Source organism: Nycticebus coucang, chromosome 6 (genome assembly GCF_027406575.1).
Source record: "Nycticebus coucang isolate mNycCou1 chromosome 6, mNycCou1.pri, whole genome shotgun sequence".
Classification (NCBI taxonomy): domain Eukaryota; kingdom Metazoa; phylum Chordata; class Mammalia; order Primates; family Lorisidae; genus Nycticebus; species Nycticebus coucang.
Window position 1 is genome coordinate 67,945,344 of NC_069785.1, and position 13,623 is coordinate 67,958,966.

General features: G+C 51.4%; 2 protein-coding genes across 11 annotated transcripts in view; both read right to left on the reverse strand.

The window, feature by feature from the left end:
• IGDCC3 (immunoglobulin superfamily DCC subclass member 3) overlaps positions 1 to 5,920 on the reverse strand; it is a 45,958-nt gene extending 40,038 nt beyond the window's left edge. For 3 of the 6 annotated variants that reach the window (XM_053595408.1, XM_053595410.1, XM_053595405.1), the window contains exons 1-2: positions 5,556 to 5,857; positions 2,736 to 3,041 (exon numbers count right to left, since the gene is read on the reverse strand). In XM_053595408.1, the coding sequence (XP_053451383.1) occupies positions 2,736 to 3,041; positions 5,556 to 5,661 (412 nt within the window). In that variant the 5' untranslated portion in view covers positions 5,662 to 5,857. Of the gene's footprint in view, positions 1 to 2,735; positions 3,042 to 5,555 lie in introns of all 6 variants that reach the window. The other 3 variants (XM_053595409.1, XM_053595404.1, XM_053595406.1) reach the window with 2 other exon arrangements.
• A 2,891-nt stretch (positions 5,921 to 8,811) lies between these two features.
• Positions 8,812 to 13,623, reverse strand: part of IGDCC4 (immunoglobulin superfamily DCC subclass member 4) — a 46,531-nt gene continuing 41,719 nt past the window's right edge. For all 5 annotated transcript variants that reach the window (XM_053595400.1, XM_053595399.1, XM_053595398.1 and 2 more), the window contains 3 exons: positions 13,244 to 13,472; positions 12,325 to 12,486; positions 8,812 to 11,670 (listed from right to left, as the gene is read on the reverse strand). In XM_053595400.1, coding sequence (XP_053451375.1) covers positions 11,275 to 11,670; positions 12,325 to 12,486; positions 13,244 to 13,472 — 787 coding nt within the window. In that variant the 3' untranslated portion in view covers positions 8,812 to 11,274. The remainder of the gene's footprint in view (positions 11,671 to 12,324; positions 12,487 to 13,243; positions 13,473 to 13,623) is intronic.

Here is a 13,623-nt window from a genome sequence, read left to right on the forward strand (position 1 = left end):
GATAGATTTCCCTGGAGTACTCCCTAAATGAAGCCCAGGGAGGAAGAAAGCTGGGGGGCTGGGAGCAGAATAAGGCAGTTTGCTTTTCCTGGAGATTAACCTCCAATGGGCAGCCAAGATTACATATAAAGGCTGGGTCAATGAAACTGCCTTTAACTGAAGAATATGGTGCTGCCCCTCCCCCACCCCATTACGAGTGCTTCCTATGTGCCAGGCAAAGTGTGGGGTGTGCTAGTCCTCACAGACTTTCTACAAAATAGGAGTACAAGCACATTTCACAGGTGAAGAAATGAGGCTAATGGAACATGAACTTGTCCAGGGTCTCATTGCTAACAAATCTCAGTTTTCTGCCCCCGAACTATAAGCATGTGGTGCTCCAAGGCAGAGAATCCAGGGTTCCTGGGACTTAGGACCCTGAGCTCCTCCGTCCTAAAAGGTAAATGCAAGCCCCAAGAAACCAGCCTGTGGTTCAGCCACCCTGGTCAGGCCATCTTTCAAGGACAGCATCTGAGCCCCCTGGGATGGAAAGGGCTGCATTCCCAGCCACCAAACTCTGGCCTGGAGTTCAGATGCTCCAGCAGACCCGCCCAGTATACCCGGATGCCAGTCTGCCCCGCTGGTGGGCTGTGTGTCTTGAGGGATGCTTAGCACGCCCCTCCTCATGGGACCCTGCTGAGCAGGCAGGGAGTGTCAAGGGGCTGGAGGGCTCCTCACACCTTTCAGCCAAGTCACACAACATGTGCAGTGCTGGCAGGCACGGGGGCAGGGAGTTATTACCAAAGGAGGAAACTCAGGCAGCTAATCAGCTTTGGAGGTTTCTAGGGACATCAGCCTGTGAAGTGAGAAAAGGTGATCCAGCCACACGGTTGCTTGGCATCCGAGCATTCCCCATGGGGCCACAGCCTTGTGGGGGAGAAAGAGGCCATGTCAGACTGCCAGTGCTTAGAAGCAAACTCCCTAGCTGTCTCCAGGACCCCAAAGGATTAACCAGGTTGACCCCACCCACAACTCAGTTTCTTATACTATACTGTTAAGAGTTTAAGGAAACCAAACATCTTGAAGGTATTACCATTTATAGAAAAGCACATTTACAATCAACTCTCTATATAAGACCCTGGGAATTTATCTCCCAGGATTCTAGTCTGGTGCTGCAAAGGCCTCAGCAGGAGCCATCTATCTCTCAGTGTTCACACAGGCTGTGGCGGGTGTAGGGAGCATCTCCCTGAAGAGTCTCATCCCTCCCTCTGCAAATCTTCCTGGGGTCCCTATCCTCGTTCCATGCTTCTCTTCCTCACACTCAGCCATCTGCTCAGAGGCTGCACCAGCTTTCTCTGACACTGCTGACACTGCCGGGAGGGCCAGGAGATGAGTGTGGTTGAGCCAGAAGTGATTCAGTCTCAAAGTCCAGGGCTGCCTCCCAGTGAGCTCCATATGGGGGCCTGGATCAGCCTTCCTTAGAACAAAGGGGCATCTTCAACCAGCCAGAAGACTCCTGCCTCCAACTGACGCATTACTCACCAGCCGTTCAGAGCAACTGTGCAAATGCCCTCAGAGCCAGGAAGAAACTTGTCAGCAATCAGACAAGAAAGAGGCACCTTGCCTTAGGAGTTAAGTAGAAGGGTGCGAGATTCGGGCTGCCTAGACTGCAGTGTTGGCTCTCCTGCTTATGCCAATGTCATATGTCCCCCTAAGGCTCAGTATTCTCATCTGTAAAAGGGAGATGATTATAACCTATCTCCCAATCTCCCAGGGTCTCTGTGAGACTAACGAGATCCTTCACGTAAAAGCACTTGAGCAGGATGTCCAGCATGCAGTTTCTTTAAGGGACACCTCCTTCCAGAAGCATAAAGATATGGGATGGGGAACATTTTCCACTTGCCAAAACTTCTGCCCTTTCTCAAGAGCAGTGCTTCTCAACCCTGACCCTCCCTCTGCCCTCCCTTGCTCCCAGCTTGCCACCTCCCAAGATACATGGAAAATTTTGATTTATGCAACACATTCTCAGTGTGCATAGATTAAACAACAACAACAGAATTTTTCCAGGACAGGCAGTCAAAGCACAGGCATCATTGTCAACACCACAACAACTGGTGGTTCAACAGCACAAGCAAAGCACAAATCTGAAACACCTTGCTTGGCTTTTTCTCTCCTATTAAAAAATCACATTAGTATGAAGGTGAAGAAGAGGACTGTCATCACTGACATAATCCTGAAATTATCCTACCGTATTGGTTAAAAGCAAACCGTTGACAAGCTTCAGACCTTCATTGCTGAGGTCTTACCTTACTCAAAAGGTTTGAATTAATTCAAGCACGTAATTAAAAATTGCATGTAGCCCAAGTTACCCTTCAAAAATCTCTTAAATCGCTCATAAAGTATGGCAATTGTTTATCTTTAAACACAAGAATCGTACTCAATGGACTGCAATGCTCAGAGTATAACAGGGATATGGGAACTTATACATGCAGACCCCAACCAAAATGGGGTAAAGCTTTGTCCCTCACTCTCCTGTGAGTATTTAGCTACATTCTTGTTAGTTCACATTCCAATCAGTTAAGCAGGCATATGATATAATTCCATCACCACAAATCACAGTACCTGACAGACCTCTCAATTGACCAGTGCTGAGAAATAAGTCCTCCAGAGGGCTGCATAGATGGGATTGCTCCCCTTACCCTTAATCCCTAGGCTGACCCTGGATCACCAGGGAAAACAAGTGAGGGGTGTCCACTTACTTGCAGCTTGGATGCGAGCTTTCCGGCTGACTACCAGCCCAAAGCGGTTCTGAGCCACACACTCATAGTCACCCTCATCCGAAGAGCTGCCTCCTGCCTCCAGCCTGAAGTGACGGATTACCAAGGACCCGTTGGCCAACAAGGTAGAGTTGGTACTCTCTGGCAGCTCCACCCCGTTCTTCCTCCAGGTGATTCGTACCGGAGGCGTCCCCTCTACCCCACAGTCCAGCACTACAGGCTGCCCAGGGACTACGACATCATCGCTTGGCTCCACAGTGAATGCCAGTTCAGCAGAGTGGCCAAGACCTGCATCAGGGAAGGGGAGATGGGAGGAAATGGAGATGTTAGTGTGCAATAAGCATCCTGGAAGAACACACACAAAGATTCCAAGTTCCCTGGGTCTATATACACCATCTCCATGTTTCTGGAATGCTAATAGGAATCCCTATTATGCATAGAATTTTTTTTTTTTTTTTTTTTTTTTGAGACAGAGCCTCAAGCTGTCGCCCTGGGTAGAGTGCCGTGGCATCACAGCTCATAGCAACCTCCAACTCCTGGGCTCAAGCGATTCTCCTGCCTCTGCCTCTCAAGTAGCTAGGACTACAGGCACCTGCCACAATGCCTGGCTATTTTTTCTTTCAGTTTTTGGCTGGGGCTGGCTTAGAACCCGCCACCTTTGGCATATGGGGCTGGTGCCCTATCCCTTTGAGCCACAGGTGCCCCCCAATGCCTGGCTATTTTTTGGTTGTAGTTGTCATTGTTGTTTGGCAGGCCCAGGCTGGATTTGAACCCACCAGCTCCGGTGTATGTGGCTGGTGCCTTAGCCTCTTGAGCTACAGGCGCTGAGCCTACACACAGAATTTTATGCATTACAAAGTGCCATCCCATGTGATATTTTACTCAATCATCAGACCATCTCAGAAAGATGGATATTATTTGTCCCATTTCCTCTTTCACAGATAAAGAAATTAAAACCCAGAGATGTTAAGTGATTTGCCCAGGATTTCAAATCCAGGACCCAAAAGCAAGACTGACTCTAACACAGCTGCTGCTGGCTAAGCACTGATGTTTCCCAGACTTTCAGGGCAGGACTTCAGGTAAAGTATTTGACGTGTCCTGGATTCCCATTTCTTATCTGTTTAAATCAAGGAACAACACTGTGGCTTGTGTTATAAGGATTGTACCATCTGATCAACAGACTCAAAGGCACTAAGAAAAGTTTAAAGTTCTAAAAAAAAAAAATACAGAGTGAGATAGTAACAAATCATGCTTCTTTTCGCTGGCAAAGCCATCTAAGATCTGGTCTGATGCTTGGCAGGGGGCAGGGTGTGGTCTCAGTACCCAGGGTATAGGCAGAGGCTGTGGCCCACTGCCCCTCTCCTAGGATGCTCCGGGTTTTGGCCTTTTGCCTTTGTCATACAGAGAGATGAGGAGTAGCAAGCACCAACGAAGGTTTTCCAAGAAGAGGGGGTTCCTAGACTCTTTCCTCCCAGGCAACCTTACCACTCCTGCAGAAGAAATGAGCTAAAAAAGAAGGTGGGGAAGAGGCTTGTCAGGGAATCAGTAGAGAGACACAAGCACTCCAGTCCTAGGCCTGATGCCAAGAAGCAACTTCTCCAGCAGGCAACTTACCAGACCAGTTACAACTTCACTCCAGGAGGAACGAACCCACCCAGTCTGAAAGGGCAGCCACAGACCCCCTCTTCACATTACCAGGGAACTCGTAATCCTGGAGATTGTCCCTTCTCAGCAGACCAGAGCTCTCCCTGGCTGGGGAGCTGGGGAAGTGGGTTGGGAGAAAGAGGGAGGGGCGTTGGGGTTATGCCCCCACCATGAGTAATGTTTTAAGACATTTGAGGACACCTTCAAATCACCAAGTCCTGAGTTTCAGTCGCCTCAGCCCCCAATCCCAATTCCAGAATAGCAATGGGGAGGATAAAGTTTTTCCTGGATGCGAACGCACTATTCTACTTCTTAAGAAGGGAGAGGAGAGAGAATAGCCTCTCAGATGAGTGTCTGCTGAGAACTTGAGGTGGAAGGGGAAAGGAACTAGATTTTCACCGGTCTCCCATGAGATGAGCCCATTACAGCCACTGAGGGAACAGGGCGGTGGCGATACAGCCCTGCGGGCTAGCGCCAAGGTCGCTCCGCGCGTGCACACTCCGGGAAAGGCAGGGGTGCGTGGGCATCTCCCGGCTCCCTCGCTTTCGCTTTTGGCGGCTTCTCCTCCCCTTCTTGGACCCCAGGCTTTCTCCCGGGTCACCCACTCGCCACGAGCCGTCCGTTGGCATTATTTCTCCTGCTCATCCTCGGTCTCTTCCGCGCACCTTCCGCCCAGTCCCAGCTCCAAATCCAGGACGTACCCTCTCCGCCCGACGCAGACCGCTGGGTCCCACATTCTGCCGTCTCCCGCCTCCGGCTATTCAATGTCCAGGACCCGGCACCAGGCACCCCAGCTCGCCCACCTGGGACGGAGCTCCTCTGTGCGATCTTCCCTGGCTGGTTTCTCTCTGTCCCCAACGCAGCCCGCCCCCTAAGCTCTTGTTTGGCTGCACTCTTACCCCTGGTACGGGCTCTGGGTCTGCCTCGAGCCCTGAAACCGCAGCGGAGAGAGCCCTGACCTCCCCCGGGGGGCTCCATCCTCAGCACCCCCATCGGGCCCCCAGTAGCCAGGCCTGATGTCCTCTCCCCGTCCCGCTCCGCTCCGTCCGCCTGTCCCTCCCGCTCTCCCCGGGTCCCCCCCTCGCGCCCGTTTATTCCCCTCTCGCCCTTTCCCGGGTTCGGTCCGCCGCCGCCCAGGCCGCGGGCGCCCTCGCTCACCCCAGCTCCGCTCGGGCAGCAGCAGCGGCAGCAGCAGCGGTAGCAGGAGCCGGGGCCAGCGCAGCGCAGGCTGGCGGCGCCGGGACGCGGCGCGGGGCGCAGCCATGGGGCTTCGGTCCGCTCGGCTCGGCTCGGCTACGCGCGGCTTCCGGGCCTCTGGCAGCTCACAGAGTCCCACGGGGCCGGCGCCGGGGCCGGGGCCGGGGCCGGGGCTCCGGCCGAGGCCGAGCCCGGGCGGCTGGGGGCTGGGGCCGCATGCCTCCTAGGAGCGCGGGTCGCGCAGGGGGAGCGCCGCTTGCGCCATCTTGCACCCACCGGAGCGATCTGTCAGCCTCGCCGGGGAGCGCGCTCCGCAATCGCTCGGCCAGCGCCCGCCCCGCCCTCCTCCCCTGCCCACCGCCCCCTCTCCTCCCGGTCCCCTCCCCCAGCCCCCTCTCCCCGGAGGCCCAGTCTGGGGAACAAAAGAGCCGGGGAGCGCTTTACGCGGCCGGACATTCCCGGCTGCGCGGCGGACGCGCCCCCTGTGCTTTGAACTGTGGCTGAAGCGTCCGGCCCCGTCCCGGGCTGCAGCCGAGTATCCACTCCCTGCAGGTCAACCCGGGAAGTGTGGGGCTGGGGAAGTGGAGACCCAGAGGACTGGGGAGTGTGTCCGGGCTGCGGGGAAACACGCAAAGCTGAGGGATTTGCTTTGATTTTCTGCTGTGCCCTCCTCCGAGTCTATAATTTAGAGATAATTCCTTAAGAACTGTACAAAGTTGTCAAAGATTCAGCTTTCCGCGGGGTTTTGGTCCTTCCACGGAAAAGATAGATCCCTTGGCTGTGATAGATCCCTTAGCTGCAAGACTGGCCTCTAGACTGCGGCGTTCTGATGCTTAGGTAGATTGCCTGGGGAGAACAGACCCAACCGGACAAGGGAACGCTGAAGCATCCCGGGTTCTGCCTGCCGTCTAGCCTAGCCAGCCCCGGCAGTCACTCTCACCGAGCTCATCTAAAAGATGAAGATAAGCATATCTCTCCCGTTCACTCCCAGGGACCAGGTCCAGGCAAATGACCTGGTAACTGGAAAAGCACACCAAAAGTTAAAATTCCGGGTAACATTTCTATGCCACAAGGAAGACCTTCAATGTTACATTTCAGAGAACATGTAGGTCCCACATGAGAATGTTATGTAGGGTAGGCTTGTCTCTTTGCAAATGTACCCATGTCAGTCCTTAGAGATCTTGAGTCTTGACCTGTCACTATTAAGTGGTCTTCTGTTGAGCCCAGCATGATGGGCTAGCCCATCAAAACTATCAAGCAGCTACTAAATTCTAGTAGCTAAATTCTAGGATCTAGAGGTGGCAGTCTCTGCCTCACTCAATTGCTTGTTCTTCTTGCACTGGACTGCAATGGCAGAGGGATAACTCTTTTGATACCAACTGTGGAACTTTGGAACCAGGAATTAACATGAGTTGAATATGAAACTAATTTTTAGTGCAGAGGAGTAAAGAAGTGCAGAGCTAGATGTGGTGGCTCAAGCTGTAATCCTAGTATTTTGGGAGGCAGAGGTAGGAGGCTCATTTGAGCCAAGGAGTTTGAGACTATCCTGGGTAACATAGTGAGAACCAAATCTCTACAATAACTTAAAAAGTTAGCTGGGCGTGGTGGCACTCCTCCCACCAAAGACAAAGTGAGGATGTCCAGAAATCAGACTGCCTGTAGGTGGACAAGTTTACTAATAATGAGGCTTGTACAGCCCAGGGACGCCTCACTCTGAGGTAGCAACTGGAAGATGAGCCTGAGAAGCAGGACTCGACACATGTGAACAGTAGGAGGCAAGGGAGAAATTCAAGGTCAATATGCCAAAGTCTGGATTGGCTTTCACTGTGAGGAAGGGTGGGAGTGATGGGCTTCTACTGGCCATAAGAAAGGGAGGGCAGGAGGGGCTCTTCCTGGGCCTGAAGTCCTGGAACTCCCTCCTGCAGAGCTTGAATGCTCAACAACTCCTTCTTGGCTTGTCCTAGATTCTGGAGAGGGCAAACTGGTGTCTGGAATTGCTGTCATTTTAAATTCATTTTGACAAGTGTTTAATTCTTCTTTACCGCAACCTTTGGTCTGAGAGTGATATGCAAATAATGGCTATTCTGCTGAGTGCAAAATGTACAGTATCTCTCTGTCTGATCTGTCAATTAACCTGGGTCTGGCCCACCAGTCACTTTGGGGGTGGTCCTGAGCAAGGCAGCCCCTGGCTCTTGGTTTCCTCCAACAGAAAGGCACGTTCCAGACTCTGTAAAGATCCTATCAGAGAGTAACTACTGACCATAAAGCTGAGATATATGTGGGGCAAGAGTGTGTAATCTTGTGTATTAAGCTGTTTGCACATTTGAATTAATGGACACAAGGGTGTTTGTGAAGGTGGGTGTACACTCGTGGTTCTTTGAGCTTGCAGACACAGTGCTTGTATGTGTGTGAATGTGCAGCCATGAATAATTCCTGTGATCAGCATTATACAGAATAGTTGTGGAGCCCAAATCTTTGGATTTGTTCCCTCTTCCCTTTAACCAAGAAAGGTTAGAAAAGTATACACCCAGATGGAAAGGGAGCCTAAGCAAGTACCATCAAAGAATACATCTTAAGTCAGGCACGCTGGCTCACACCCATAATCTTAGCACTCTGGGAAACCCAGGCAGGTGGATTGCTTGAGCTCAGGGGTTGAAGACCAGCCTAAGAAAAAGCAAGACCCCCATCTTTTTAAAAAAACAAACAAACCAAAAAAAACCAACTAATAAAAGGCTCAGTGCCTGTAGCTCAGTGGCTAGGGCACCAGCCACATACACTGGAGCTGGCAGGTTCGAATCCAGCCCGGGCCTGCCAAACGATAATGACAACTACAACCAAAAAGTAGCTGGGCATTGTGGTGGGTGCCTGTGGTTCCAGCTCCTTGGAAGGCTGAGGCAAGATAATTGCTTAAGCCCAACAGTTTGAGATTGCAGTGAGCTGTGACGCCACAGCACTCTATCCAGGGTGACAGCTTGAGACTCTGTCTCAAAGAAAAATAATAATAATAATAATAAAAAGAAGGTATCTGTCCTAAGTTAAAGTGTTGTCTTTTTCTAGGCACCTGTTGAGGGAGGAAGATGGTTCAGTTCTTTCTCACGATCACCTGCTGTCTACCCTCAAAAACTACCATTTTCTATCCTGGTAGGAAACGAACTCCCTAGGGTGGGAAGGCTGAGGAAATTCTAGTCATTGGCTCTAAAGAGAATTCCACACTTCCGGAAAATAGTTTATTAATGCATTATAGGGACAGATACATGATCAATGCCTTAGCTTAACACTAAAGAATATCATATTTATAAGGAAAAAATGCTGGAAAAATTAAATAGTACAGCATAAACTAAATACAGACAAATAAGTGAGCAAGTATTGATTACACTTGTCATGCATCAAGAAGAGGAAGATTTTTTTAAAAAGAGACTCAAAAAACTTAAGGCATCAATGGTAGGTGACAAAAGGATTAATACCCTGTAAAAGGCCAATAGACTCTTTTCTAAAAAAAAATACTGCTACAAAGACACAAACCTAACACTTCCAAATTACCTGGAGCCCAAATCATATATAATGCTAGTGAGTAATGGCCACTTTCTTATCAACTGTGAGTTATAGGCAGATACCAGATTTATTACTTATTTGCTTTTGAGAAACAATTTTCCACCCAACCTAATGGGTTATAAATTGTCTCATTTGCAGCTATTTAATTTAAACCAGAACCTCAGTGCCTGTTAAACAAGAACATGAAAAATGACTATGTGGTGTAATGCTAAGAGCCTACTGTTAAAACAGCCATTTAATTCAGGGCAGCTTTTTCTTAAAAAAAAAAAAATAATAATAATAAAATAAAACCAGCAAAATAAAATGAGGCTTTTGACCTTCAGAACCATGATGAAACATACACAGTGGTGTTAGCCACAGCAACACTGAATGCTACAGAAATAGTACAAGTTGACAATTCTGTCTTTAACGAGATTCAAAACCAACATTAATAATCTTTAGTGTTATCACAGGCTGGCTGAAGGAGGGGGAGGAGGTGGAAATGTAGGTGCGGATGTCAAACGTGAGTGACACCCGAGTGTAATAAACACAGATGCTTTCAGGGTTTCAGGGAGCTGCAACTCTGCTGAGAGACATTTCACCATTTAAATGACAAAAATAAAAGGAACGATGGACTGGTTATTTCTAATCTGGCCCAGAAGCCAGAATTAACTCTGGCTGTGCCGATCGGTTAAAAAGATGCAATTAGGGAGCAAAGGCCCCTGCATTCTGTGCGCTATGAGAGGGCTAAGGTGAAAAATCAAATAAATGACATTGCTTTCACTACACAGGAAAGAGCATCCAACCTGGACAGTCAACAGGAAATGACTTCAGGATCCCATTTCAAGAAAAAACAAAATGAGATAAACCAACCGCCCTTTTTCTGGGCAAAGATGCCCCCTTCTAGCAGCCCAGAAAATGGAACGCTTCACAACCCCATCCCAGATCAAGCTCAAGGCTAACTCCCACCTCCTTTCTCCCCCTTCACTTTCTGCTGGGAAGAAAGGTGTGCAATCATCGCCACCCAGCAAACCTGCCTCTCTGCATAGAAGAGAGGGGATCATTTTATTCTGAGACTCTGGGTCACAATCTCTCTTCTCTGTTTCAAAAATTATCCTATGGGACTTAGATTCATCACCTCCAAAGAGAACCCTCCTACCCTGATCCCAAGGAGACGGATGCAGGGAAGCCAGAAGGTCTTCTCTAAACCTGCACTAGGGGTAGGGCAGTCTGCCTGGGGAGGAGGCAAGTGGGGGCACTGAGAGAAAGGGGACAGGTGGTGACAGCCAAAGTGAACAGTGGTGGACACAGGAGTGCCACAATAGCCTTGAAGCATGCATGAGGTAGTCATGTTGCTAGGGAAGGGTTGCAGATTGAACCCAGGCAGGAGAACCAGATGGCACAGTCGGGGAGAGGCATGGGAGACAGTAGTGAAGGGGAACCAGGAGAGAGGACAGAAAAGAATATCAGGGAGGAAGGAGGCCCTAGAGCAAGAGACAAGTTGGCTGGGAAATAGGCCACCGGAGCAGTGGAGGGAAAGGACAGAGGGGAGAGGGAACTTCCTAAATGACAAAATGAAAATGCAGAGTTGCTCTGAGGAGAGCCAGGCTCACTCTCTCAATCTGGACAATGGGGAGAAGGAGGTGATGCAGCTAAAATACCAGGCATCTTGGGCCTAGTTGCACTTGACCCAGCCCGACAGGAACATGGGCTGGGGCTGTCTGTCAGACAGGCATTGGAGACACTCTCAGAGTGTGTAATAAAAGTGGGTGATAGAGGTGGGGGCCCACAGGGCTGGGGAATGACCACTCTGGGGCACTGTCCTGACCTGGAGGATCAATTAGGCCGTAGTGCCCACTGCCTGGGCCGACGTTTCCCAGCTCACAAACCAGTATGCACATATGTGCTTCACATGTGAGTACATCACATGTAGCCGTGTCTCATATGTCTTCACATATCACATATGTGTTACAAAGAGCATAGAGGGAGTGAATAATCCATCTCTTCCTCTGTCCTCGGCCAAAGCACCCTAGGAGGCTCCCAAGGGCTTGATGATGTATCTGCAGGGACACATGTGTACATGTGTGACCACACATGTCATGTCCTGGGATCCACACCAGCCTATCCCAAACTGCACCCTCTATGGGAGCTAAGCAGAGGACGAGGGCAGGCCTGGGCTGGCTCCTAGAGGGGAGTGGGCTTTAGGCTGACAGCTGTTTCCAGGGACCTCCTCCAGAGCCTCATGAGGCTGGTCTGGGTAGGAGCAGGAAGCACTGGCTGCCTCTGGCAGGCAGGTCAGTCTGTCTGGCACAGTGGCCACCTGTTCACACCCTCCCAGCTCCCTGTCCAGCCAGTCTGTCCCCTGCCCTGGATCCCCTACACCTGAGATGAGATCAGGAGCCTCCGAAGGCAGGGGATCCTCAGGTTCCAGGTCTTGGAGATGGAGGTCAGGGTTCCCTTTGGATGCACTGAAGTCAGAGTGGACAATGACTTCAGCCTCCACCTGGTTCCTGCAGGCTGGGGGTGACTTTTTCCTCCCATTACCCTGCCCAGGGCAGAGAACACAAAGACGAGGTGACCATTACTGAGAGTGGGTATAAGAAGAACGACCAACATATGTGGGGTGGAGAGAAGCCAACCCTCCATCAGAGTACATACCACACTGAGTTGGTAAAGGAGACCTAGGCACTGTCCTACCAGAGATGATTGATATTCAGACCCATGTGAAAGCAGGAATAAATGAAATACAACCCGTTTTTCCCTTGCCTAGGAGTTCCAGAAGTGCCAGACTCAGTCAGGGGCTCCATGGAGAGAAGGAAGGGCTGAATGTACTCAGGCCAGCCCCAGATCCACAGTAACTGTGGTGTGGCTCACTTGGGTCATGGTAGGGGAGGGACTGCAAGGTGAAACAGGGTCCTGCAAACTGGATTGCCTTCCACCTACTCAACCTTTGGAGGCTCCAGAGGTCGCCTTGTTAAATTTCTTTTTTTTTTTTAGTTTTTGGCCGGGGCTAGCGTTGAACCTGCCACCTCTGGCATATGGGACTGGCGCCCTACTCCTTGAGCCACAGGCGCCGCTCATAAATTTCTAACCCCTGGGAAATTACCACCCAGGGGTCTCCAGAGAATTCACTACTTTCTCTTCACAAGTGTGGGGATCCCTTCCCTCCTGTCTCACCCCTTCCTCCCAGGATACTGACCTTTATGGCGTCATACACTAGAGCCTGCAGCAACAGCGTCTGCCCAGTTCCAGCAGGGGGCAACAGGGCCCGGGTCAGAGCAGGCCTGGGACCTACGTGGGGCAGCTCACAGCCTGCCCAGGTGCCTGCCCAGCTTGGCCCAAGTGGCTGAGCCCAGGAGATCTGCTCAGGGGAAAGAAGGGGACACTGAGGAGCACAACCAGAATTGACTGGAAGAGGGAGGCATAGGGAGGGAAGTAGAGAGGGCCACTGGGAAGCAGGGCCCAGACTTGGTCCCTGTCTTTCTCCTTTCTGACAGGTTCCCTGCAAAACCACTTCCCCAAGGCTCACAGGAGAAGCCCGGAAAGGGCTGAGAGTCAGCAGGGGAGTTTGAGGATGCAGCCCTCCTGCAGACAAGCCTGGTGCCAGCTGCTCTGCAAGACCTGAGGCTTCTGGGCCAGGCGGGCTCTCTTTTACCACAGAGGCAGGGAGAGGGTGAGGCAAGGGCTGGTCAGAGTCGGATGGGGTGTGCCATGACTGACAACACAGAGGGACCTGTGCTGCAGGGCCCCACCTTATCCCAGCCACAGCCAAGTGGACCAACCTCTTTTCCCATGCTGGGGAGGCCTGGGTGGGAGAGACCAGGGCTCCTGGGATAAGGAGGGTTCTGGGTGTTCTGGCTACCCTGAGTCACCTGCAGATACCTACTGGGGGCCTTCCTCTCCATAAGAACCAGGCTGATCTATTCTGCCAGAGGACAGAGGCCCACATGCTTCCCTGCCCTGCCAACCCTTTCACGGAGGAGGCAGAAGGGTGCCTTCTCTTCAGAGCTGGCTCAAAAAGGGTTGTGGGTGGGGAAGCGCTTGTAGTCACACACTGTGCTCTGGCGCCCCCCAGTGTCTTCCGGAGGGATGCGCCACAGAGCGGGGCTCTAACCTACCTTTCTTTTAGCGTGACCTCTGCCATCGCAAACACTGCCACCAATAAGGCTGTGCACTTCAGCCCTGTCCTCCATGTCTGAGGGTGGAGGGGACCAGTCCTGGGGGTGGGGGTGCACAAGGGACTCCAGTTCATGGGCAGCTGGGGGGCTGGGAGGGCCAAGCCGGGCTCTGGAGTACAGCGTGGGATTTCCAGTGGTAGCAGTAGAGGATAGTCCTGGGAGGGCTTCCCTAGAGGGGAAAATGAAAAACAAGGCACAGTGTTCAACGAGTGGGGGTGGAGGCAGGACTAGGACCTAATCCATCCTTTGTCTCTGGGCCCATTCCTGCCCACCTCAGGGACTTGGTTTCCCCGCCTGTGAAATGAGGAGGAAACGGTGCT